Source organism: Primulina huaijiensis, chromosome 6 (assembly GCF_012295235.1).
Source record: "Primulina huaijiensis isolate GDHJ02 chromosome 6, ASM1229523v2, whole genome shotgun sequence".
In the NCBI taxonomy this organism is placed as follows: Eukaryota; Viridiplantae; Streptophyta; class Magnoliopsida; order Lamiales; family Gesneriaceae; genus Primulina; species Primulina huaijiensis.
The window spans coordinates 21,289,590-21,313,660 of NC_133311.1; the positions used below are offsets into that span (position 1 = coordinate 21,289,590).

The following is a 24,071-nucleotide window of genomic DNA, read 5'->3' on the forward strand; positions in this document are numbered from 1 at the left end:
TTATCTATTTTCATTATTAAGTTGTCTTTTTTATTTTTAATAATGTAACTTTTTTATTGTGTCTTCCGCTAAAATATAGCAAAAATAAATAACACTTAAGTTAAAAGATAAAAATATATATATATAGACAAGTTACATGATTAAAATAAAAATTCATTTCATCATAATAGAACCAAAAAATATAAAAATTAGAAGAGTAAAAATCAAATTAATCCCAACCAAAAATATAATTTTCTCTAACATTAAAACACACGTGCACTTGTTCACGACCCATATTACTTTGACGAATAATAATTTGATTTTATACGTAAGAATTCTCTCATAAAAAAATATTACATGCGATTTTTGTTGTTGTTCTACATCGTTCTACATCCACGAGCTGACTACAATTGACCATTGTTTTGTCGGATTTGAGCTACCGAATCAGACGACCTTTAATTTGGCTATCTTCTCCATTCAGATTCTGCAGCCAACATTATGGAAAATATTATTAGCATGCAATATATTGGTTTCTCCGACCAATTTTTCTCTTTTTAGAAAATATTTTATTTATTCCGATTATTTTACCAACAATAAATATATTCAATATAATTAATTAAGGATTGATCCTGGGAAAATTATATAATAAAAACTAAAGCAGAGTTCAAAAATACGAGGAAAAATATGCACGTTAGCTAGCTTGAAGAGCTGCAAAATACTTGATTAATCAGTACAATTATCATATTCTGCACACAAATTAAAAAAAAAAATTAAGAAAAGGAATATATTAAATATACACCATAATATAAAATTTGATTTGTTTTAACGATTTCCACCATGAATTATATTTCCTGTATCGGTTTTACTAAACAGGGCGATTGATCGTAATGAACTTGGTAAAAACCAATTAGTTACACTAAAACTGATTATTTCTTCTTCCTCGTCTTCCGTTTACTCCTGGAAATACGGTTGCTCTTCTTCTCAGCAATGGTGTCGAGCTTCGGTTTCCATTGGTTTCGTCGCACAAGGACAACCAGCTGCTCATAGTCTTTGCGCAACTGCGGGGTCGTAATGATTAACGTTTTAGCCATCCCCGCCGCCTCCAGTTCTTGCCGTTGACCGTATTCTTCGGATAGTTTAATTCTAAGACTCCCTGCCGGAGTCTTTTCTATATGAAAATCGGCAGCGCCGAAGTTGGAGCTGCAGCGCAGGAATGACGCGAATGTGAAGGTGGACTGGAAAAAATTAGCAGGAAGGAGGAAATAGTAATGGCCGGGCTGGAGGCGATGGTGTTGGGGGAGAGTCGAGATTTTCTGGCCTATGTAGAAGCAGTCGGACCGGCACACCATGTGTTTGGGGAACTCGTCCATAAGCTCTCCTGCTTTGATGGGTCGGTCGTAAATACGCATTTGGCCGTCGCACATAACGGGCTTTATGGTTTTGCGGTGTTCTTGTGGCTGCACGCTCCTGCCCCTCATGCCGAAGCAACCTGTGGCCGCCATCCTCTCCTTAATCTTGCTTATCACACTTGATCTACATATATAAAATTTGTGTTTGTAGCTGGTAACTACATTCTACGGTACTTTTTCAACTTTCAAATCCTTACATATATATATGATCATCTACAAGAAAAAGTTGAAGGAACACCCTTGAAATCCTTATATATACACGTTCATTGATGAATATTCAATTTTATATTATAAAATATTATTGACAATTTATCCCAAAAAAATTATTATCTGACGATGTCACGTGAACAAAAATAGATTAAAATTAACTATTGATTCATTAAACTACTATTAAAATATATAATCTTTTTATGCCACGTGAATACAATTGAAATCCTTATGATCAAATCCAACTAGTTCAAAATTCCAATCAACGAACTGCTTTTATTGACTTGTGCAGCTTTGATTCTCCTGTTCTAGAAAGTAGAATCAGAATTTTGGCTCCCCGCAAAATTGCCTTATCCCGCTAGCTGGCTTACGTTAGGCCATATTAATTAATATATATTGGTCGGTCGGTCGGTCGGTCGTACTCTGAATGCTTTGCCTGATTTACTTTTCGGAATTAAGTCGATCTCCATTAAAATTATTGGGTACCGAGAAGGTAATTAGTACGTAGGGTCATCGTAAAAATTTATCTAGATTTTGCTATTGGAGCTGGTTTTAATTTGGAAATGATTTACACGTACATTAACTTGAACCCATCCTATAATCTTCTGTGAGTTTAGCAACAAAATTTAACGTTTATTTTTTTTTAATAAAAAAAACTCTTATATAAGAGTAGATGTGTAGCTCATATAAATTATATATATTCATTAAAAAGATTATAATTAATCAATAAATTAATAATTATTATATGATAGAGTAAATTCATTCAATAAAGTCTATACTTAATTAAATTATTGGAATTCACACATTAAACTTTATAATATAATACAATTTAATTTTGAAAAAATGGAATTAATATATAGATGAAATAAGAGAAATATATTATTGAATATTTAATTTTTATATGTAAAAGAAAATGGCATATATATACACATATCCGAATATACAAGACATTTAAAATCAACTTAACAATTATTTTCAATTATTTTTTAAAAAATCAACTTGACATTTTAGCATACCTAAAAATAATGTGATTACAAAAACAAGTAACAATAGATTCAAATTAAATTTAAGGAAACTATGACATTTAATAATTTTATAAATATAATTAAGTTAATATCATATATTTGTATGCGAAAAAAGCTATTGCCTGATATCAATTTATATAAATTATAAATTTACCTAGCTCAATCATTTAACATAACAGTTTAAATGAGTACTATTCTAGTTGACAAATTCAAAATTTCAAAAATGCGATATAAAATTTTCTTCAAAGAAAAAAAAATACAACGCAAAATTTAAAGCATGATGTATTGTGTAAAATATAAAATTATTCTAATAGTTTTTATCAAAATTATTTTTACAAAAAAAATTATAATTCTGATGTGTTGCTTTAGCCTGCTCATTATAATTTTTACATGCCTAAGTCTCAAGGAAGGAATTAACTTGGAAACAATAAAGGAATAACTCCAGCTCATGGCTTGCATTATTATAGAGAATATATGTGTTGCTTCCATCTTGGGTAAGGCACGAATAAGCAGCTGGATACATTAATATAATGTGTGTGTGCGCGCGCGCGTCTGTGTGTATATATATATATGAACACACATCTATTATCTACTTATCTATCTATCAAGAGACTGGTTGGTTGCTCATCAAAAATCAATTCAAATGGGAGATGATGAGCCATGCGTTATCAAAATAAACAGTGAAGATGAGCCATGGGTCATCAAAATAAACAGTGAACTGAATAACATGTCGAATACTTCTACTCAATCGGCGCAATGGAGGAAGCGATCCATCTACCGAGTGTCAGCTTGTGTTACCGATCTCAACAAGAAAGCTTACCAGCCACAGATGGTATCCATTGGACCATACCATCACGGGGAGGAAAACTTGAGGCCGATGGAGGAGCACAAGCACCGCGCTCTCCTTCACTTTCTAAAAAGATCCAAGAAACCCCTCCAAAGCTTTATCGACGAATTAACTACCGTGGTGCAGGATCTCAAGGACGCTTATGATCAGTTAATAGACCCCAAGTGGCACAAAGATACTGAAGCTTTCATAAAGCTCATGATCATGGATGGCTGCTTCATCTTGGAAATATTGCGTACTACATCCCAGCCCCAGCCCCAGCCCCAGCCACAGCCACAGCCACAGCCACAGCCACAGCCAACTACTACTGATGGTGGCGATGATAAGACAACAGACCACAATTATGCTGCTAATGATCCCATCTTTAGCAGCCATGGCAGGCTCAACATTGTTCCCTATCTAAAACGCGACATGCTGATGCTTGAGAATCAAATACCCATGCTGGTTCTTAAAAAGCTAGTTGACGTTCAAAATGATGAAAAGCAAGTTTCCGTTCAAAAAGTTAATCCCTCGAAGGTCGAAATTTATTTTACATATCAGATAAATGCATTTCCCGCTTTCCATTAAATTATATATATATAGCCAGTAAATTTGGCGGTTTTTTTACCTAATTTTATATATATTCCAGAAAGGCAAGGATTTGACAAAAGCTATTCTCAATTTCTTTTCTCAAGCCTCCGTGAAGAACACGGGGTTCGACAAGTGCTTGCACATATTAGACGTATATAGAAAGAGCCTACTCCAGGATGTCCACCATCACGGAGATAAAGACCAAATACACACTGATCAACCCCACCGTGGCAGCAACCAGGGTGGAGACGAAATCATACGGTCAGCCACAGAGCTCATCGAAGCTGGAATTCAGATAAAGGAAAGTAAGACAAGGAGCCTCAAGGACATATCATTCCGCAAAGGGGTTCTCAAGCTTCCACTTATTGTGGTTGACGACGCACTCGAGTCACTATACCTGAACCTAATAGCATTCGAGAGGTTCCATGTGGGTGCGGGAAATGAGATTACTTCCTACATTTTCTTCATGGATAACATAATTGACAATGCCAGAGATGTGAGCTTGTTGCATTCATGCGGTGTCATACAGAATGCACTCGGCAGTGACAAAGCAGTGGCTAACTTGTTCAACTCTCTGTCCAAAGACGTAACACTTGATCCCAAGAGCAGCTTAGACATGGTCCATAAGAAGGTTAGCCGTTATTGCCAGAGACCATGGCACAAATGGAGAGCTAATCTCATGCATACCTATTTCACTAATCCATGGGCCATTCTTTCCGTTGTTGCTGCAATATTTCTTTTTGCACTCACCATCATCCAGACCGTATACAGTGCCTTAAGTTATGTTAACCCCTCTGACTGATACAACATTCTAGTTCGGAGGTATTTATTTGTGTGCACGAGAGTTTGTGTGTGTGTTAGTACGTTCTCTGACGTTTTGTATTTTTTTCATATTTGCCTGCCAAAATTTGAGTAATAAACTTGAGGATTTTAAGCCACTTAACAGCTTCTAAAGCAGTGGACGTATGTAGAATGATGACTGATATTCTTGTCCAGAGCAACTTTTTCTTCGAGTCCAACAATTATTACAAATTTCGCCAAAACTAACAAGGAAAAATGAGGGGGGCAGGATCTCTCAGCAGCTTTCCATCAGCTATAACTAACTTGATCACACCAAAATAGTTGCTCTCTGCTAATCTTCGATACGACATTCGGAGGACCCTTTGAAAGAAATATTGCTTTACATATGTGAGTAAATATTTTGAAATAAATAATAATAATCTTCAATAATAGAATATTTTAGATAACGACCATCTACAAGGAAGTAAATTCTTATTTATGGGCTTGCATAGTTAACGTCATGATGGCGTCAACTACAATAATACAAAAGTATGAATATAATCCAAGCACAACTGGAACGTTGGAAATAAGTAACAAAATTGAATGATGCGGTGACCAAAAACTCAGATAATTTTTAAGGCAAAAGCACTTGCTCGTAAATATTTATACTTCGACACTATCTGTGGTACAATTTGGAATTACAATCTCTGTTTTTGGTTGCTTTATCAATGAACCGCATTTAAAATCCACGGCTCTAGCTAACATTCAGCATATATTCTGTTTACCCTTTGCGTTTAATACAGTGATGATATAGCTTGCTAAGTGATCCTGTAACATAAAGAAAGTACCGTTTTTACGTGAATGCCATAAGATTGGGGATGATAATAAAAGGCAAAGATAAAGATTCTAATTACAAGCAAATAAAAAGAAAAACAAATAAAGATCCTTATAATTTATAATGATGAAGAAAAATTACCAACTTCTAGCAGTTGCTGAGCACTTGAGCGGTCGAACAACAGCATGCGCTCACGATATATGTCATACACAACATCGAAACCAGACCAAAACTGTCTCCCTTCTGCTTCTACATCCCTCCACTCACAAGCACCCGTACCCCCTTCTACCTCCTCGTCTTCCTCATCTACTAGAGAACTTTCCTCAGGTATCAACATTATGAAGCTGTTTCTTTTCAACTCTTTCAGCCTCTTCTTCACCTCATTTGTGATGAAATCATCATCGTCATCTTCCATTTCAGCATTTGTAGAATCAACATGAACTGACTTACACGATACGTCACAATCCCCATTCATGGGCTCCTCTGGCTCTCTCGCTGGCTGATCATGATCAACATTTTTGGCATCTGGTTTTTGGGCACTCCTAAACTTCTTCAGTTTGAAGAAATCCATAAATGAAATAGTTGCAGAGCTGAACTATGTGTCCCTTCTCCTACAAGATTGGCAGATTTAGCATCACGATAACTCTATTATTTCTTTTCAACATATACCAAAAGCCATGTAACTAATCATATGGAAAGACCAAACAAGATCCACTGGGAAAAACAACATGGTCTTAATCCCTGGAGAACCAAAACCCCTTTTGGTAAAAATCGAATAAGCTAATAGAACCATAGAAAGGCATATATTATTATCAATTATTTCAACAATACAAATAATCTTTAAATTTGTCATCAGATCCACAATCTTTAGTGCAGTGTTGAGGGTCAGGTGGGCCTCTTGTATTTTCCAGTGGTCATGGATATTTCCCAAACGCTGTTAATACGCTTCTGATCAGGTTCAAAGACCAGCTTTACGCACAAGGACAATTCAAGATGTCACTAGGACTAGGAGTCCCCACCATAAAGAAAAATTTATAAAGCTCGGTGCTTTTTCCATCCTGAATATATTTTCTGAAAAAAAGCAGATAGAAGCTTCAAAACCAATTAGTCCCGGCCAGAAATCAGAAAATACGTAACTTACGCTTTCCACGTTTCCTTTCCCCATATAAACATCTCAAACACCTCCACCCTCGGAGCTCCCAGAAACAGAGGAAACCAAAAAGAAATTTGATGGCAAAAGAAAGAAAAAGAAACAATACAATTATGCAACAACAACAGAGGTAAAGCGCAAAAGAACACTTACAAAAATGAACGTCGGAACATTCAAGACTCCATCACGCAGCCATTCCACAAGGATGAAACCCTAAGAGAAAGAAAGGTAATGGTTCGTTGGAGTTTGTAGAATACATATATATACGGTGGGTTTAACGAAATCCGTGGCATGCAATAAATGCCAGATTTTCACAATTTGAATGTGAGTCTCGAGCGAGCTTTGGCCTAGATTTTGGTACAAGGTTCGCTTCTTTATTTTCTTGTTTTCACGTTTATTTAAGGGTAAGTGGGTGAAAAATCCTCAATCAAAATATTTCTTTGAGTTTACTCTCAATTCACAAAATTGTGGTACTATGTCACACAAAATGTGATACACTTCATGTGAAAATCTGGTACACTTCATGTGAAAATATGGTACTAAAAAAGTAACCAAAGACTGAACACAAAAAAAATCGAGGACCGAAGACTGAAGGCCAATTTCTCGTTTATTTTACCATAACAATGGAGTATAAAAATTATGTCTTGAGATCTGCAAAGCTGCAGTAATTACATCTTAAATTCGTGATTTGAAGAACAGAAGGATGGAATTGATTGCGTTGATAAACAGTACTTTAATGCATTACTACATTGGGGAGAGCGATCCAAACAAAGCGTATTGTCAGAAGCAGAAGAACACGCGCCACCGATCCCCCTCGCCACAGCCAAGCTCTGGTTGCTTCTTGTTTCCATAGTCGTAACTACTGAATCAACAAATATTATAAACTTATATTAACATGTTATAAGTAATATTTTTATTTTTTTATGACTTTAAACAATTTTAGGATTAATATATAATTCCTAATATTTACAATAATAAAAAAAATACCAGTTAATTTATAAAAATCATGTATAGCTCCTCGATATCAATATTACTTTTATTTTAACTAAATTTATAAATTACGTGAAGTTTTAGTTTTCTAACAATCGTGCACATAACTCCGGTGGATAATTTGTAAAATTGACATACATGTCGAGTGAGTTATATTAAATTTTTAAAGTTGTTCTCGACCATTTCGAAAAGGATGGTAATAAAATATTTCACTATTTTATTTTCATCTCAAAAATATTTTGTGGAATTTAGCAAAAACAACGGCTCAAAAGCTTTTGAAGTTGTTCTTGAGTCTCGACCATTTCAGTTCGAATTCGTAAACTTCACACATGATAAGATTAATCGGCTCTTTGTCCCTGAGCCCACGATTCTACCTCCCCTGAGCAAACTAATGAAGTGAAGGAAAGAAATATGTTAGCAAAACCTTCAGAATCAGTAATATTGTATAAAATAATCTTTTATCCTACCCCGCTTCTCTTGTTTCACTTTGTCGGTAATAAAATTTCATGCCAAAGTCTATGATTAGTCCGGATGTAACGGTTCACTCGAACCCATCAAGAGTTGTGATAGTATATCATATCTCTATCATACATACAAGCATTTGTTCAGTGGTGGTTCTTAAGCAACAATTTGTGTCGGAACCGCCGGTACATCGACTTTTCCAACAGATTTCTTTGTTTGACTCAATTTTGTCCACTAGTCAACTCATGCATGCTCCTTAGTAGAGTTTATCCAACTCTGGACAGATGATTTTGATCAATTTTAACCTCAAAGAAATTCAAATATATTCATTCTTGTCGAATATATGAAGCTGACTGGTAGGCCAACAAACACGTGCACAGACCGTTTAGTTATATTATATTTAACTAGAAAACCTAAAAAAATGCGTGGGGTGAAGAAAAATGGCTTCTCCAATAACTTCAACTCCTTCGACACCTGAAGAAGAAGATGGTGGCAATCTACCAGCCAGTGTAGGACCTGATTATCATAGATACTCATTCCCCTTCGACCACCACTCTCAGCCAACGGAAAACATCTTCGCTCCATCATGGTCCGCATTTTCCTTGGATTATCATCACGCTTCCCATCATGAAAACACCTCTTGTCTGCAACAATTGTAAGCGACCGTTCATCCATTCTTGTCTTATTAATTAATTTGCTTCTTAATATGTGGGCATCGCTCACTATTATCCATTCGAAACAAAATTTTTTTTAATTAGATTTGCTTGCGTTGATACTTTTGCCATGATCTGCTTTCATTTTGAGAAATGCAGGTTACAATGGTCGGTGTTAAAATGTGGCTGTTGTTGGACCTCTATTTGAGATTGTACATACAAGTACTACAACCAACAAATATTGGGGTAAATTGTAATCTTGTTTTCCAAATTTCCATATCCATATACAACCATAATAATCGAAAAAATATATATACAGCACAAAAATAGTATTTCCGCTAGTTAACCAGCAGAGTGTTCATTTATGTACGATCAATTCTTCCCCCTAAACTATGCTATTTACAAATAAACAAAAGTTGCAATGGCAAAACCCTGCATTTCCTACAATAGGATGGACATCATGCAACCCTTGAAATCCATGCCAATCTTTACATACTTTTCCCTCTTCCTCTTCCACTGAGGATGAGTCTGTTGCTGTTGTCTCATCCTCAGACGAATGAGAAGGTGCATCTGCAGTTAAACATATGATAAACGTATTCATATTTCATAGTAGAATATAGTGTTGCCACACGCCCAAAATAAAATAAACTCGAATACAGAAGGGAAAAAAAATCTTCTGAAAACGAACAAAATTTCAAATGGTTTGGTCAGATAACAAACTTTCAACAGTAATGCATCAGACAGGGATAACTTTAATTGTTGTCTCATCATCCCCACAGACCGTCAAAATTTCCAAGAAAAAAGAAATATAATGTTGCCATAACAGAACAGAATCACAATTCATCAACTTAAATCATCCATATCAGTGGATAAGATTCACAGCCTCAGACCGTCCTAGTTCAAAACACTAACAGTTCAACAATTGATGTGTTTCTTCAGTTGTGCTTCCAAGTGTCATCATTGGCCATTTCAGGACTAATTAAACAATCAAAACAAACAAATACAATTTGAGAAGTAAAAGTGCTCGTTTGGTCGCGAAAATAGCTCTTTCCCAGAGAAGTACGAGTTGCTGCAGCATTTCACGTCAGATTACAAATATTCATCATAACTGATCAGACAGGGATAACTGTAAATGGTTTTATCATCATTCGTGAATATTGCAGACACAATAGTTTACAATTCCTGACGGAAAACAAATCATAAACGCATTCGTCAAAGCTACTTCCAAATCTGTCATTTCAATCCTTACAAGTATGTTTAGCCTCAGTCCGTCCTAGTTCAGATCCAAGTCATCATTATTAGTGATGTTCTATTTCAGGATAACCATGAGATGTCATCACTGGCTTCCTCATGAGACTGAACCAGCAATGGAGGCATAAATACTATTCATCTGAGTGTCCTCACACCCAATGTGAATTGGGCCACTCCAAAGGCAAGAGTACATCATTTTCCAATTCACGCTCATACATGGGATCAAAACATACACACCCTAGAACTACAAGGCGACTCTAATAAACAAAGGAACACCCATGCAGCCCGTAAAAGTTACAATGGTAATGATGGTCAATAATGAAAAAAAGGCACATCACCCAGAGCGAACTGTAGTTCATCTTTTCTCAATCGAAGAGAAAAGTCAAATTTCATTTTTCTAAAACTAAAAATATTCTAACAACATTTTTTCCTGGACAGGCCAGGTAACGACAAAAAAGACTAATAGGTGTTTGTTCACATACAAAGGTGGAATCTTTGATTTAAACGTGAACGGAAAAATATCATACCCTGTAGCAAAATGCAACGAGTACAAGATAGCCCAGAAAATTTAAAACAAAACTTGATATGGGAAATCGAAAGCTATCAGATTTACCATTGTTAATGTAGAAAGAAGAGGAAGGCCAGCCATGAAGGGTTGTGATGGACAAATACTCCTCATCAGTTAGGGTGTTGGCGAGCTTGTCAACAATCTGCTCGATTCCGTACGAACTTCTGCGCGGCGGGACCCAATAGGAGGCTCCAGGCACGAAATGCAACCAATCCGGTTTGGATCTCTTGATGATGATGCTATGGATTGCGTCCTCGATCCTCTGCACCGCCCCAGCCTCTGCCTGGCTCAGCTCCTTGCTCTCGGTACGGTCAGACAGGAAACGCTGCACCACAAATCGGAGTCGTACGTGTTTTTGGATCGGAGAAACAGATCTAAACAGAGATCGAGAGACAAATCTTGCCATACGTTGTTGGAACAAATTACACGAATCAACATACAAAATCTTGATTCGCGGTCTCATATATAGAGGAGACAACTGTGGCAGAGTAGTAAATTTGTAAATTTGTTAGGGGTACTATAAAAGTTAACTTATTGATTTAGGGCTGAGCTGGAAACAACATGATGATGGGCCTTACATGGACCTCGATAACCAACCAGGCTAAAATATGAATAATGGGCCAAGACCTCTCCTTTTTTTTATTCTCTTAAGAAAATATATTTTTTAAATTTTATTTTAAACATAAACTTTTATTATAAATTTATATAATATTAATTTAATTGTAGATAAAAATACATTATTTTCTTAATCATATTCAATTTATATTATTTAATCAGTGAGAACGATTTTATGTATCTAATTATTCAAGGTTAAATAATTCATATTTAATATATGTTAATATACTTATATTCATTTTAAAATTTTTTATTTTTAATGTAAAATTTTAATTATATTATATTTTATTCAAAGTAAATTTCAAATTTAAAACCAAAAATTATTTTCTATTCAAATTTACAGTATGATCTAATAAATGATTATGAAATGAACGAGGATGAATTTGGACAAAATATTATATTTTGAGCAAATATAGTTTTTGGAATAATAAAAATATAAAAGACTGATACAAAAAGTTATTTATTGTATTTAATTTAGTATATATGTAATTTTACTATTAATATTCTTTTGAGGAAGAAAGAGGTATTTAAATTGGTTAAATAACTTTGATGATTTTTTTTTAAAAAAAATGATCTTTTTATTTTAAATACACTTAATGAAATCATTTAATTAAAAAAAAAATTTGAGTGAGGGTAAAAAAAAAATACCCCAATTCCAATTCATATAAAATTTGCAAATGGCGGAACCCTAATCAATTTTTCGAAAGGGTTAATTGAGGAGACAGGTTGCCCAGATCATTGGATCATAATTTGCTTGTTGAGTGTACTCTGATTTATCGATAAATGCGACGCTCTTGTATTCTGTCTCGCCTTCGTCTTGGCCAATTTCGTCACCAGCACAGCTTGTTGAGCTGCTCCGTCTCCCAAATTATTACCACCGAGGAGAATCCGGTTTTACCGGAGAACAAATCAGTTCATCTTCAAAACAATTTTGTTACCGATTTTCCTGCACAAAGGCAGAGATTTGCGCCATTTGGGATATTTTATAGGTCGAATTTATCGTCTATCCTGCATTCAGCTGACTTGATTTTACCTTGTTGTAATTACCACCAGCGTCATGTCACACGAAGTAAGCGAGTTCCCCCTTTTTTCTAATGGACTTAAATCTTGATTAGTCTTTATCATTGCTATTATAATGGTAATTATCATACGAGTTTAAAGCTGGTACTCCAATTTTCCGGTTTTGCTACAGGTTTTCTCACTAGAGCTAAAAAAATCGAGCCTATCGAGGTGGATGGTCACAGGTAATTTCTGGCGGGTGTCCCTCTCATTTTTGTGCGGTTTATTAAGTTCTTGCTTCGTTTCTGAAACTTGAAAAAATAATGACTTTAGACAATATTTATTCTGTTAGTCATTTTACATGCTAAGTTATGGAATAGTTGCTTCACGTTCCTTTTCCAATGTTTAAGTGAATGGAAATTGTTGAAGGAAATGGCGTTCCTAGTATGATGTCTTATTTTACTGTAATACATGATGATTTTTTGTTGAATGAAGTGCCTTTTCCAGTATTCTCGTTTATTTCTCCACATGCTGTTTCCCATTAATAAATAGGTCTAAAATGCCATTATTTCCTATTTCTTCTTTAAAGGTCTAAAATGCCATTATTTCCTATTTCTTCTTTCATACTTTTTAACCTAACATTTAGTTGTAAATGCATCTCGTTTAAAACTTATGGATAATTCAATATTTTGTTTTTCCCGGGATTATTTGCATTTTTTGAGATATGACAGGTTAAATTTTTGAAATCATCCATACCCACCTTTTTTCCCTGATTGTCGATGATTGAATTTTTCAATTTCCTTTCGGAAACCCACTTGCTCACTTGTTTGCAAATGTTGTCCTGTAAAAAGTTTTCTGGATTGAATTTTTTATATTGCAAATCTTTTGGTCTGGTTTCCATGCCCACCCGATTTGTTTTTTTAGCCAGCGAGCAGTGACAACAGCATTATGGTGCAACTTTCTTGTGTTTTCTCTCAAATTTGGTGTCTGGTTATCCACTTCAAGTCATGTTATGTTGGCTGAAGTCGTGCATTCTGCTGCAGATTTTGCAAATCAGGTCACTGTTTTCTTTTTTGTAATTTTTATTTTATTCTGTTTCATTTATTTAGTGTTTGCATTATTGCAGAAACAAAGAATATAATTCATGCTTATTTTACAGGCTCTTCTCGCATATGGTTTGAGTAGTTCACGACGTGCCCCCGATGCTTTGCATCCGTAAGTATTCCTAAGTATTCCTTAGGATCATAGAGAGTTAGCATCATGAACAGATTGAAGGAAAGAAATTGGTTGCTTCAATTTCATTTGAATCTGTTAGATCCCCGTCTCACACCTAAGCTTATTGTGATGGTGACAAATTCCATATTTTTACTTTCCAGTTATATATATTATATTTTTTTAATCAGATCCATGGTGCCAGTGTTGATCTTCCAATTTAAGCCCTATATATAAAGCCATTTATCCGGATATTGTATAATTGGAAGGAAAATATGGTGGTCTAAAGATGTTGAACCTTATGGCTTAAATTATCTCAGGTACGGCTATTCCAAAGAAAGATTTGTTTGGTCTTTGATATCTGCTGTCGGTATATTCTGTCTTGGCTCTGGAGCTACAATTATTCATGGCATTCAAAACTTGTGGACTTCTTTGGTAATGTACCATGGCAATTGTTTAAAAAAAATCATTTTACTAAATGGCATTATTTTTCCAAGGATATCTGATGTAAAATTAGCATTTTCTTTTCAGCCTCCTGAACATATAGAGTATGCTGCTTTAGTGATCGGTGGGTCATTCATCATAGAAGGTGGGATTCTCATTTTACATGTTTGGCCTGCTGGACTTATTACAAATCAGTTTGTCATTAATCGTTTTTACTTATAGTTATTAGATTGAATATTGCTTTTTTGTTTCAGGTGCTTCTCTTGTTGTGGCCATCCATGCTGTTAGAAAAGGTGCTGCTGCAGAAGGAATGAAAGTGAGAGATTACATCTGGCGAGGTCATGATCCAACGGCTGTTGCTGTCATGACAGAGGTTATAGCTTGCTAATTTTGGTAGTTCACATTCCCGAGTTTATTAAGAGTGAAGTAGCATAGAGTAAAGATTCATAATGATTGGAAACATCTCAGTTGAAGTTGGCATTGCTATGCATTCATCTGATGCTACATTTCATGTCATATTTGTTGATATTTGAGGGCATGGATATTTATAATGTGACAGTGGAACATACTAAAGGGCAGAAGAATTGTTTTCTTCCAGCTATTGTGAATTATATTTTGTTGTACAGCATGGTAGGAGAAAATCAGATGTTTCTGTAAGAGATGGTATTTGCTTGTATTTAGAAATTTCGCTGAAGGCTTGACTGCTATAACTGTCATTTTGTTGGAGACCATAAGCAAGAAAACAATATTCTAAAGTTATGTTGGTGATCTTTACATCGATTTCAATTATGCAGGATGGTGCCGCCGTTACTGGACTGGCCATTGCTGCTGCATCACTGGTGGCTGTTAATGCCACTGGAAATGCAATTTATGATCCCATAGGTTCAATTATAGTGGGCAACCTTTTGGGCATGGTATGTATTTATTAACTTTGTGGCACCAACTCCTGATCTGCATTTTGAAGATTACTGTTCAAAAGAATGTCAAGGAATTAGAAGAAGCACTAGCATATAGTTGTATACAATTGGTCCTTAATTGTTTTTAATCTTTTATTTGGATTAATGTATAAATGGTTAGAAAATAATCAATCATTAAAGCTTATTGGATGGTTTTTAGATTGCAGAATAGTTTTTTAGAAAATAATAAATCATCAATCGTTAAAAATTTTAATAGAGTAAATCTCAGTGTCATATTAACTACCTATTGGGATTGGTGTGTCGGAGAAGAACTTGCTCAATGACTATGGAAAATAGTGGGAATGAGAATTTTGCAACTTACATGTAACAATTTGAAGGCCACTTAAATTTTTCTTCCTTATTCATCTTTGCAAGATTGAAGAATGGGGAACAGCTGTTATGAATTTGTGATATCGAGCCTTAATTTATGACGTATACAATGCAGGTCGCAATATTTCTGATTCAGAGGAATCGTCATGCTTTGATTGGTAGAGCGATTGATAACCATGATATGGAGCGAGTTCTTCACTTTCTGCAAAATGACCCAGTACTTGGAAATACGAACTGCTAATTTTCTTGCTTGTAACAAATGATATCCAGGCTGAACGTATGGTGTTTTTGCCGTAGGTTGTTGATTCTGTTTATGATTGCAAAAGCGAGGTGATCGGTCCTGGATTTTTCAGATTCAAGGCCGAAATAGGTAATAAATTGGTTTTTATTTTAAAAAATCATCTTGGTACACATGGTACAGCTTACTTTTGGCTGTTGATAGTCCCGTCTCAGTTTTCCACAGTTTCTGAATCATATACTTTAATTGTATCACAGACTTCAATGGAGTAGTGCTGGTGCAAAACTATCTAAAAAGAACTGGGCGTGAAGAGTGGGCTAAACAGGTGATCTCTCAGTCCTAAACTTTCTGCACTTCAGAGATCTGCCTTCTAAAATGTTTCTCGTGGACTGATTAATATCTATGTGTATTTCTTTAAATTTCTTTTCTCATGAGGGTGGTGATCTTGATTGTAAAATAATGACTGTTGTTAATTTTCATTTCATACCAGAACTGTGCAGCTGTGGAACACGAGAGAAACAATAGCATAAACTTGCATATCTACTTCTCGTACCGCTAATATCTTGCTTTATTCCTGTTGATTATTTTGAGCATTTTGCTGTGTAGTTCTACTAATAATGATTCAACATTTATCCCATGCTGATTCATGTGACGGTGATCTGATCAGTTTCGGGAGGCTGCCAAGCAAGGAGATGATTCTGCATTGCTCAAGATCATGTCAAACTATGGTATGCGACAAAATAAGCAATTACAATTTCTCAGTGTAGTCTAACAACCGTGTTGATTGTACGTTGTACCAGGTGAGGAGGTTGTCACAGCTCTTGGGAGTGAAGTAGATCGACTGGAAAAAGAAATCCAGGAAATAGTTCCTGGTATCAGGCACGTAGATATTGAAGCGCACAATCCAATCCTATAAGCCCATCAGCCTGATAATAACATATATTTTTTGTTGTGGCACTCATAATTGAGCCAATAAATTTGTTCACTCCAGGTGATATCAATAGGTACCCATTGTATTTGGGTACTGCCTAATGTGAATAATGAATTATTATATACTTGAAGCTGGATGGCGTAACATCGGAAGTTTGATTTTCTCGTTGCCATTGCTAGCAAATATAAATGTTAAAATTTGAGTTGAATGTTGTGGATGAGTCTGAGATGAGTAAAATGCAGGAAAGAACTTATGTTTGACTTGATAAACAAATTTACTTATGTTGCATTAATAAAAGGAAAGACTCTTTTAACTGTGGGCAGGTGTAGATTCTTACCCTGACGATAAAGTTTGGTTGGAATCTGGTAGACTTGTTTTCACTTCGCTTGTTGCCGTTAGGTAAAGAAACAATGTAACGATGAAGAAAAGGAAACTAAATTTATATCCGGTCTACATTTTTGTTCTAAAACCATAATAGCCTTAATCCGAGATTGAAGATTTTCACGGAATGGATAGCTTAATTTCTGCTCGAGAAATTCTGAAGAGCAGGATAGAAAAATCCAGGAACGTAGGCCTGCTTTAATAATGTCTCAAAAGTCATGAAATTATTTATAGAAAAACATCCAAGGCGCTGATGATGATTGGCACCTTGATAATATCTTAAAAGTCATGAAAATATTCATGGAACTGCGGTGGAGAGGCGTTTGTGCATGCCAAAATGGTGTGGTTTTGGCTTCTGCCCTTGACAAGTTGGAGGGTGCATATATGCATCTCTTAATGGACTATAATTCTCTATTTCCAGCCCAGGAATATGAGGATTGCCCGAGTGTATCGCACTTTGCAGTTAATGTTAGCAGTCTATTACTGAAGTACGGGCATCTAAAAATAGGCTTCACAGATGCATATCAATATTGGCTGGGGTCCGGAGTGCTAATGTTCAAGCTACTTTACAAGCCTTTAGTACCGATTATGTTGCAATACAATTATCTGAATTTGACACGGTTCAAATTGTGGAGGGCTACGTTGATATGTGGGATGAACACATGGAGTTTTTTGCGAGATATTTGTTACAGATGGAATACAAGCTTTGCAATTAGGTGTACAGGAAAGCTGGATCCGAGGTGCGGACTAACTGCTTTGCAATTATTACATCACAATGTGACCCAATGATATTTTCAATTTGGGAAGCAGTGTTACTAAATGCTAGAAGGATGCAATCAAGTTCTTGATGCTGCTGAAAATATTTGGCACGTTAGACAAAAAGCGGTTAAGCTTCAACCAACTGTTCGGTGGGAAATCTTGCGTTGAGATTTGAAATCATATGAGGGATCTTGTCAAGAAAGTTGTTGAAGGGACATATGAAATTTTCCGGGAACTTTTGACGCAACCAGTCCACCTCCAGATGGTAGTGTCCCGAGAACAGTTCGCTCCGTGACTGGAATACTGCAACCAGCTTCTCGATTATGATAATAGCTTAATTCTTAGGCGTATTTTGGAGATACATCAAGAATGGAACAACAAAAGATTAGAAGAGGGCCTGCTTTTCAGTGAAATCAGCAACATAATGGGGGCACCTGAGCTCAATTTAGAGACTACCGACAACTACCAGTGGGACCAAGCTTGGAGAAGTAATGGGCCATTCTTGGTTGTGGGAAAAAAAAATGGATTATTATGCTGCTTTGTATTTGAAAGAACGTTGGGAGAAACTATTGGTGGTTTTAGGCGAAGAGTACCTAGTGCTGTTCGATGGGGGCAGGGCCATTGATCGTGATCTGGTCAAGAGAAGAATTGGTATGTTCTGTGATGCCTTTGATGACATGTATAAAAAGCAATCCAAATGGGTACTTTCGGATAAAGGGTTAAGATTGAAGACATGCCAGCTTATTGAAAAGGCTATTGTTCCATCTTATAAGAGCTATTTGCAAAAAAATTTGCCCGAGTTTGATATGGGAAACCATGTAAGGTACACAGCTGACAGCCTAGAGAATTTAATCAATTCTTTGTTCCAGATGAAACTGGGAAAATTTGAAGGCATGAATTGCAGAGATATGATTGGCATAATGAAGAATGTTGTTATCGATCACTTCTCCTACACCCCCGCAGCAGCATGATTTGATCGACCAAAACACACTCTCTTACACCAGTATAACTCAATACAGAATATGACTAAGCAATCTTTCTCGTTGAAAGTTATCTGGAAATGGAATTTTCATTTTATTAGCTCTCAGTATAGAGATTTATTTGCGTTAACGCATCTAAATCCTCATTCCTCAGTCCTTTAATAGAGGGATTTCATTTTTACTTTGGCCATAGTGTTTAAAGATAGTTGCTCGAAGGCCTGTAACTTACACATACTGGTAGCCACTCCACTTACCAATATGTTTTAGGTGTTGGGATACATTAACTTAGCTAACTAGACCACTAGGATGATCTCCAAGAGTCGTGGAATGCTTGAAATAATAATTTAATGAATTCCTTCCTATCCTAATGAATTTAATTTTTTTTTATATATAAGAAAGCCATATTCATGGCGGGGGTTTGGCATAATGAGTTAAACATTAGTCACTAACTGGAAGAATATACAAATGCTGAAGATCCATAACTAGTGTGAAAAACAGTAAATACTTTTCATTATTAAACAAGAAACTTCTTTCAGATGCAATATTTCTTTGTTGTGTGCATCGTAATCTGTCTATGAATCAAAGAATAGAACACAATACAACATGAACACATCGTCAGGCAAAATCCTACATACACAAGCAACAAGACAACCTAGTTGAAGGGCCTCTTCTTTATCTCATCCGCTCCCTAAGTAACTTCAGACCAACATGCCTGCAACGAGAAAGACCCAAAAAAATAAAAATAATAATGAAATCTTGAGCATTTCAAGAAAAGTTAATGCTTCATTCAAAGCACAGAGAAGAGTGGATATTTACCTTCCCATCATCAGAAGAGTAGCCTGAGGATTTGTACCAGGTGACACTTTAAAGATTGAACCATCAACAACTCTGAGACCATCAATTCCTATCACTTTGAGATTCTTATCAATCACCTTTCCCACTAGGCATCCACCATGGTAGTGCCATATGGTGCTCACCGTACGCCTGCAGAACTCTCTCATCTCTCCATCGTTTGACTGATCAACAGGCAATTCAGGCCCAACGTATCTAAACTCTCTAGTTCCAAACCATTCGTGGAACTTAAAATCATCCAAAGCTCGGCTTCTCAAAATGTCCCCAATTTTTCGTGTGCCATTCACACACCTCTCAAGGTCACCAGGATTATTGAAGTAATTGAAACGGACGGTAGGATTCACTCTCACATCTGTGGATGACAATGTTAGGGAACCAGCAGACAGTGGCCCGATGATTTTTTCCATCAAAGTGGCAACAGTGAGGTAAACAGAAGTGCCAGGATTTCTTATGAAGACCGGTTGGGCAGGGGATGCAAAAGGGATTATATTTGAGGCTGCCTCTAGATAAGCCCCTAGACTTGTAACACCCACAACTTGAATAAGAGAATGATCAAGTGGATTCGGTGGCACAATGGAGATACCATTTCTGGGATTATCGTACAAAAACTGACCAACATGCGGCGAGTGGTGTGCAATTGGAATTCCCCATGAAGCGAGATAAGGCCTTGGCCCGACTCCACTCAGCAGCAGGAGCTGAGGACTGCCTAGTGCCCCTGCACACAGCAAAACCTCACCACCATTTACCACCATGGCATGGTGGTACCGGCCCATTTGATCACGAAAAACCACCCCAATAGCTGATTGCTTCGCATTAGAATACGAGGATGAAGATGCCAGCAGAACCCTCTCCACACTGGCGTGCACCACCACCTTAATGTTTGATGGGTTTGCATAGTTCAAGAGATCCACTGAACTATGTCTTGTACCGAAGCTATCAAATGTTGAACCCCCTATTTTGGTTCCCAAAACATGATCCAAACGGAAATCATTGTAAGGGTCAATCCCAGCTTCCAACATCCCATCTCTAACCGCAGATTGCCAGTTCTTGAGCTCAGGCCTGAAAACGATAGTCTTCTCAACCCAGTCATATGACTGATTAACCACCCTGAGATCCCAATTAATCCCTGATCTTTTGTAAAAATCTTGATCCGCTCTGCTATAGAAACCAGCATTTATCGCACTACTACCCCCAAGAACCCGACCTCTGGCATTGGGGACTCCATCTTCGGATGTAAAGGCTTGAGCAGGGGAATCATAGGCATCAACTTCCATTAGGGTTGGGAGAAATCCGTTTTGAGTCATTAAATTCGGCTGTCCATGGGGAACACCCCCTCTCTCAAGAACAAGAACCCGGTAATGTTCCGATAGGGTAGCAGCCAATGGACAGCCTGCAGTGCCACCTCCGACTATGATGTAATCATAATAATCCTCTGAGGGAAACTCTGTGGCATTTGACACGAACTCCATATAAGCTGGACCTGCAAACACAGCATAAATCGATTATATCAATACAGTTGATTCCAGGAAGTCATAAAAAATAAAAAGGAATCATCAATGAAAGTGATCAAGAAACTGAAAATGATTGAAGCCTTGAATACGAAAGAAGGAAAGAAGTAACGGAAGATCATTACTTTGTTGAGAATAAAATCTGGGGAGGAAAATGAGAGTGTTGAACATCAAGAAAACGAAAAATGGGGGCCAAAAAAAATATGGTATTTCCGCCATTGTTTAAGTTTAGAACTCGCTGGTCTCGACGATGGAATAGTAGGTGTGCGAGAGAGGAAGAGGAAGAGGAAGAGGAAGAGTTATGGGGCTTGCGGGTGGAGTAGAGAGACGAGCAGTAGAATTTCGGTGGGAAATTCAGTTCAATTCGACGTATCTGTCTAACGGCTTCAAAGCCTTCAATTTATTAATAATTTTCTCTTCTAAATTGATACATTAATAATACCTTTAGAATGAACTATTTTTAATCAAAATTTTCAAGCATATTCTCTACAAATACTTTAGAGATTAATCATTAGATCGACAAAAATGAATCTTTTAGTTTGAAAATTTGGTAGAATAAAATATTTTAATTACAATTTTATTATTTTGTTCTATGGATATGAATTTTGTGTAAAAGGATAATGAATAAATAATTAGTTGGTAAATTAATAAAATCCACAAAGTAAATGGTGGGCTAATTAAAGACGGCAGCCTATCTTTGAAATGGTGGTGTCTTGCAGCAAAAGTTAAACAGAATTTGCCACAAAAAATCTCATTCTTTTTTCAAGTGCTGAATTTCATAATCTGGACAGAAAATTTATGCATTTGGAGTGATTGTTATTTGCGATTTCGTGTTTCCAATTTCCGGGTACTTCCATATTATTAAATATCTCACTTCCTGGTATCTCGTGCTATGATTATCCTCTTGTATATGAAGATCTTCGCGTCGTGTAATTTGATTTTTGTGTTTTTGGCTAAAATCACAAGAGAGTTCTTGAGGTTATTTATTAATTTTTCTTGCAGCTGTTTTAAGATCAGGGAAGATCTCGTCGTACCCTTGTCCGTTTATCCACTCTATTACTAATTTCCAGACTAAACTGATACCAGGTTTAAGTTCATCTTGGCGATGACAATCGATTGACATATTTATGTAGCTTTTAAATCAGATTTTATAATTATGATTTGGTTAGATGTTGAATGACTAGAAATTATATGGCTCTATTTGATTACAACTAACTTATTGGAACCTATCCCTCACCAGTTTGGTTGGGATTTGGGCAATCGACATGGACCTCAATGATCTTAACAAAGTTTGGGACGTCAAGCCTCTTAAGAAAGTCCGGGAAGATGAAGCCAGGGAAATTCTTGAAAAGGTAGCGAAGCAAGTGCAACCCATCATGCGGAAAAGAAAGTGGAAAGTCAGGGTTCTTTCTGAGTTTTGGTAGAATGTGACTTTCCGTATATTCCCTTTATGATTTCACTCTTTTGTTACTCTTGCCTATCTATGTGCTTATCGAGAGACATAATTTGCAGGCCAGCGAATCCATCTCTTTTGGGGTTGAATATTGGAGGAGGTGCGGAGATTAAGTTGAGACTGCGCAGGCCGAACAATGAGTGGGATTTTTTCCCCTATGCGCAGATTGTCGACACCATGCTTCATGAGCTCTGTCACAACGAATATGGCCCTCATAATACTGATTTTTACAATCTTTTGGATGAAATTCGAAAGGTTGTGATTTCGATACACCACTCCTTTTTTTGTGTGGTAAAACTTTTACGACTTGGCCTCTTGACTATATCGCTTTGCTAATGTCTTTTTGGTTTCAAGTTCATATTTTGGGTTATAGAAGCTCGGCAAATGGATGTCTCTCTTGTACTCTAGATTGTGTATGTTAAATGTTTCTTCGTGTGGTTGATCAATTCGCGTAGGCATTCATGTAATATGAACCGATATTCCCTTCTTCGTTCTGATAGATATTTATTATTCATTTGATGGGATTTTCTTGTTCTTTAGGAATGTGAAGAACTTATGGCCAAAGGCGTTACTGGCAGTGGGCAAGGATTTGATCTTCCGGGGAGAAGATTGGGTGGGTATTCTCTTCAGCCTCCTTTATCTTTGCTCCGTGATAAAGCTCGGGCTGCTGCAGAAACCAGAATACAGCGTGAAGGTTTAATGTCTTGTGGGCCTAAACGTCTCGGTGGTGATAGCAGCATTAAAGCTGTACTAAGTCCAATCCAAGCAGCAGCAATGGCTGCAGAAAGAAGATTACATGATGATATGTGGTGTGGATCCAAATCAGTTGAGAGTGAGGGGTCCTCGAAAAGCTCGGAAGTTCCTGTTACACAGGGTGATAGATCTACTCAAACTTCATTTGTTGAACCCATATCCTTCCCAGGTAGAAAAGATGATGTGATGTGGCAGTGCACAACCTGCACCTTATTAAATCAGGTAATGTTCACTGCATCCTGCTTCTCTTTTGTTTGGACTTTGGTGGTGGTTAGTCACAAAGTTTTTGGCCTCCATACTTGATCAACCAATATCTCCAAGCTCGTAGTCAGTAGCTACAGAGACAAGCCATTCTTTACACCTCCCGCCTCTTGTACATACTTGAGTTTATTTAAATTATGTTCCATCCTTTCATCCACCCCATGGTCTCAGGATGTTTGATATTTGGATTCTACTAATACGGTTTATTGATTCAGACACTAGCTCTTACATGTGAAGTTTGTGGAACCCCAAAGAACAAAGATTTTGGAGATTACAAGAAGTTAAAAGTCTGGCCGTGCAAATTTTGCACCCTAGATAACAGCATTGAAGCAGATAGATGCATGGCTTGTGGGGAATGGAGATATTCTTATGGCCCTCCGATTTCCACTTCTGGCCCATATCTTGGTACCTAAAAGGATGAGTGGTATAACATCGCCGCAAACTGTACGCTTGAATGTCAGATTTAGCCTATATGGCGTAACTGTATTCATGTACCTACAAAACTTGGTAAAATGTGGTAATATTTGTTGGCTCTGTCATCTGTAAGCTTTAATTTTGGTGGAAGCTATTTCTTTTGTACTAGTCTTTCCCTTTGTCGACCCCAACTTTTTTTTTTATCGGTAAAATTTTAATTTACTAATAAAAAATTATATACAAATTCACTTATCTCACT

At 36.6% G+C, this 24,071-nt stretch overlaps 7 protein-coding genes and 3 non-coding genes across 15 annotated transcripts; 4 read left to right on the forward strand and 6 right to left on the reverse strand.

Moving 5' to 3' along the window:
* Nucleotides 1–802: 802 nt before the first annotated feature.
* Nucleotides 803–1,574, reverse strand: LOC140978006 (uncharacterized). Its single transcript, XM_073442719.1, has one exon. It carries the CDS (start codon nucleotides 1,479–1,481, stop codon nucleotides 906–908), a length of 576 nt encoding a protein of 191 aa, XP_073298820.1. The 5' UTR covers nucleotides 1,482–1,574; the 3' UTR covers nucleotides 803–905.
* A 1,413-nt stretch (nucleotides 1,575–2,987) lies between these two features.
* LOC140978247 (uncharacterized) lies at nucleotides 2,988–6,949 on the reverse strand. Of its 3 annotated transcripts, none has more exons than XR_012175548.1 (2): nucleotides 5,794–6,949; nucleotides 2,988–3,133 (listed from the first exon to the last, which is right to left on the reverse strand). XR_012175548.1 is itself a non-coding variant. In XM_073443123.1 (2 exons), the coding sequence occupies exons 1-2, from the start codon at nucleotides 6,221–6,223 to the stop codon at nucleotides 5,170–5,172; spliced, it is 459 nt and encodes a 152-aa protein (XP_073299224.1). In that variant the 5' UTR covers nucleotides 6,224–6,949; the 3' UTR covers nucleotides 5,017–5,169. The 3 variants fall into 3 exon arrangements, 2 of the variants coding, with proteins under 2 accessions (XP_073299224.1, XP_073299223.1); XM_073443123.1 differs by lacking the exon at nucleotides 2,988–3,133 and adding an exon at nucleotides 5,017–5,198; XM_073443122.1 differs by lacking the exon at nucleotides 2,988–3,133 and adding an exon at nucleotides 5,301–5,645.
* LOC140978245 (UPF0481 protein At3g47200-like) lies at nucleotides 3,164–4,841 on the forward strand. The gene is made up of 2 exons (XM_073443119.1): nucleotides 3,164–3,983; nucleotides 4,096–4,841. Exons 1-2 carry the CDS (start codon nucleotides 3,264–3,266, stop codon nucleotides 4,837–4,839), a joined length of 1,464 nt encoding a protein of 487 aa, XP_073299220.1. The 5' UTR covers nucleotides 3,164–3,263; the 3' UTR covers nucleotides 4,840–4,841.
* Nucleotides 6,950–9,608: 2,659 nt separating the features above from the next.
* LOC140980042 (small nucleolar RNA R38) lies at nucleotides 9,609–9,686 on the reverse strand. The gene has a single exon (XR_012175872.1). It is a non-coding gene; the product is annotated as a small nucleolar RNA R38 (small nucleolar RNA).
* A 102-nt stretch (nucleotides 9,687–9,788) lies between these two features.
* Nucleotides 9,789–9,872, reverse strand: LOC140980010 (small nucleolar RNA snoR20a). The gene has a single exon (XR_012175842.1). It is a non-coding gene; the product is annotated as a small nucleolar RNA snoR20a (small nucleolar RNA).
* A 112-nt stretch (nucleotides 9,873–9,984) lies between these two features.
* LOC140980041 (small nucleolar RNA R38) lies at nucleotides 9,985–10,063 on the reverse strand. The gene has a single exon (XR_012175871.1). It is a non-coding gene; the product is annotated as a small nucleolar RNA R38 (small nucleolar RNA).
* A 1,935-nt stretch (nucleotides 10,064–11,998) lies between these two features.
* On the forward strand, nucleotides 11,999–16,619 carry LOC140978246 (metal tolerance protein C4). 3 transcript variants are annotated; one of them, XR_012175547.1, is made up of 13 exons: nucleotides 11,999–12,410; nucleotides 12,534–12,585; nucleotides 13,265–13,397; nucleotides 13,500–13,555; nucleotides 13,873–13,987; nucleotides 14,084–14,141; nucleotides 14,251–14,369; nucleotides 14,791–14,910; nucleotides 15,398–15,499; nucleotides 15,580–15,652; nucleotides 15,778–15,845; nucleotides 16,127–16,248; nucleotides 16,321–16,619. XR_012175547.1 is itself a non-coding variant. In XM_073443120.1 (13 exons), the coding sequence occupies exons 1-13, from the start codon at nucleotides 12,125–12,127 to the stop codon at nucleotides 16,434–16,436; spliced, it is 1,359 nt and encodes a 452-aa protein (XP_073299221.1). In that variant the 5' UTR covers nucleotides 11,999–12,124; the 3' UTR covers nucleotides 16,437–16,619. The 3 variants fall into 3 exon arrangements, 2 of the variants coding, with proteins under 2 accessions (XP_073299221.1, XP_073299222.1); XM_073443120.1 differs by having other exon boundaries at nucleotides 16,188–16,248; XM_073443121.1 differs by having other exon boundaries at nucleotides 12,248–12,410; nucleotides 13,269–13,397; nucleotides 16,188–16,248.
* Nucleotides 16,620–18,082: 1,463 nt separating this feature from the next.
* On the forward strand, nucleotides 18,083–18,562 carry LOC140979184 (exocyst complex component EXO70A1-like). Its single transcript, XM_073444518.1, has one exon. The coding sequence runs from the start codon at nucleotides 18,083–18,085 to the stop codon at nucleotides 18,560–18,562; it is 480 nt and encodes a 159-aa protein (XP_073300619.1).
* A 464-nt stretch (nucleotides 18,563–19,026) lies between these two features.
* On the reverse strand, nucleotides 19,027–21,294 carry LOC140979524 ((R)-mandelonitrile lyase-like). The gene is made up of 3 exons (XM_073444949.1): nucleotides 21,057–21,294; nucleotides 19,388–20,903; nucleotides 19,027–19,283 (listed from the first exon to the last, which is right to left on the reverse strand). The coding sequence occupies exons 1-3, from the start codon at nucleotides 21,148–21,150 to the stop codon at nucleotides 19,244–19,246; spliced, it is 1,650 nt and encodes a 549-aa protein (XP_073301050.1). The 5' UTR covers nucleotides 21,151–21,294; the 3' UTR covers nucleotides 19,027–19,243.
* A 298-nt stretch (nucleotides 21,295–21,592) lies between these two features.
* Nucleotides 21,593–23,983, forward strand: LOC140978249 (DNA-dependent metalloprotease WSS1-like). Of its 2 annotated transcripts, XM_073443125.1 has the most exons (6): nucleotides 21,593–21,778; nucleotides 21,934–22,017; nucleotides 22,172–22,351; nucleotides 22,444–22,639; nucleotides 22,925–23,359; nucleotides 23,614–23,983. In XM_073443125.1, exons 3-6 carry the CDS (start codon nucleotides 22,197–22,199, stop codon nucleotides 23,809–23,811), a joined length of 984 nt encoding a protein of 327 aa, XP_073299226.1. In that variant the 5' UTR covers nucleotides 21,593–21,778; nucleotides 21,934–22,017; nucleotides 22,172–22,196; the 3' UTR covers nucleotides 23,812–23,983. The 2 variants fall into 2 exon arrangements, with proteins under 2 accessions (XP_073299226.1, XP_073299225.1); XM_073443124.1 differs by lacking the exon at nucleotides 21,934–22,017 and having other exon boundaries at nucleotides 21,594–21,778.
* Nucleotides 23,984–24,071: the final 88 nt, after the last annotated feature.

Bases quoted from the DNA above. Each gene is read 5' to 3' on its own strand.
- LOC140978006 (XM_073442719.1), bottom strand. From the start codon at position 1,481: ATGGCGGCCACAGGTTGCTTCGGCATGAGGGGCAGGAGCGTGCAGCCA.
- LOC140978245 (XM_073443119.1), top strand. From the start codon at position 3,264: ATGGGAGATGATGAGCCATGCGTTATCAAAATAAACAGTGAAGATGAG. The intron at 3,984-4,095 runs GTCGAAATTTAT...TATATATTCCAG, and splicing joins AAAAAGTTAATCCCTCGAAG to AAAGGCAAGGATTTGACAAA.
- LOC140978247 (XM_073443122.1), bottom strand. From the start codon at position 6,223: ATGGATTTCTTCAAACTGAAGAAGTTTAGGAGTGCCCAAAAACCAGAT. The intron at 5,646-5,793 runs GTAATTTTTCTT...TTTATGTTACAG, and splicing joins TCAGCAACTGCTAGAAGTTG to GATCACTTAGCAAGCTATAT.
- LOC140978246 (XM_073443120.1), top strand. From the start codon at position 12,125: ATGCGACGCTCTTGTATTCTGTCTCGCCTTCGTCTTGGCCAATTTCGT. The intron at 12,586-13,264 runs GTAATTTCTGGC...TTGTTTTTTTAG, and splicing joins ATCGAGGTGGATGGTCACAG to CCAGCGAGCAGTGACAACAG. The intron at 14,142-14,250 runs GTGGGATTCTCA...TTTTTGTTTCAG, and splicing joins TGGGTCATTCATCATAGAAG to GTGCTTCTCTTGTTGTGGCC.
- LOC140979184 (XM_073444518.1), top strand. From the start codon at position 18,083: ATGGGCCATTCTTGGTTGTGGGAAAAAAAAATGGATTATTATGCTGCT.
- LOC140979524 (XM_073444949.1), bottom strand. From the start codon at position 21,150: ATGGCGGAAATACCATATTTTTTTTGGCCCCCATTTTTCGTTTTCTTG. The intron at 20,904-21,056 runs GTAATGATCTTC...CTGTGTTTGCAG, and splicing joins CAGATTTTATTCTCAACAAA to GTCCAGCTTATATGGAGTTC. The intron at 19,284-19,387 runs GTAAATATCCAC...TTCTCGTTGCAG, and splicing joins ACTCTTCTGATGATGGGAAG to GCATGTTGGTCTGAAGTTAC.
- LOC140978249 (XM_073443125.1), top strand. From the start codon at position 22,197: ATGGACCTCAATGATCTTAACAAAGTTTGGGACGTCAAGCCTCTTAAG. The intron at 22,352-22,443 runs GTAGAATGTGAC...CATAATTTGCAG, and splicing joins AGGGTTCTTTCTGAGTTTTG to GCCAGCGAATCCATCTCTTT. The intron at 22,640-22,924 runs GTTGTGATTTCG...CTTGTTCTTTAG, and splicing joins TTTTGGATGAAATTCGAAAG to GAATGTGAAGAACTTATGGC.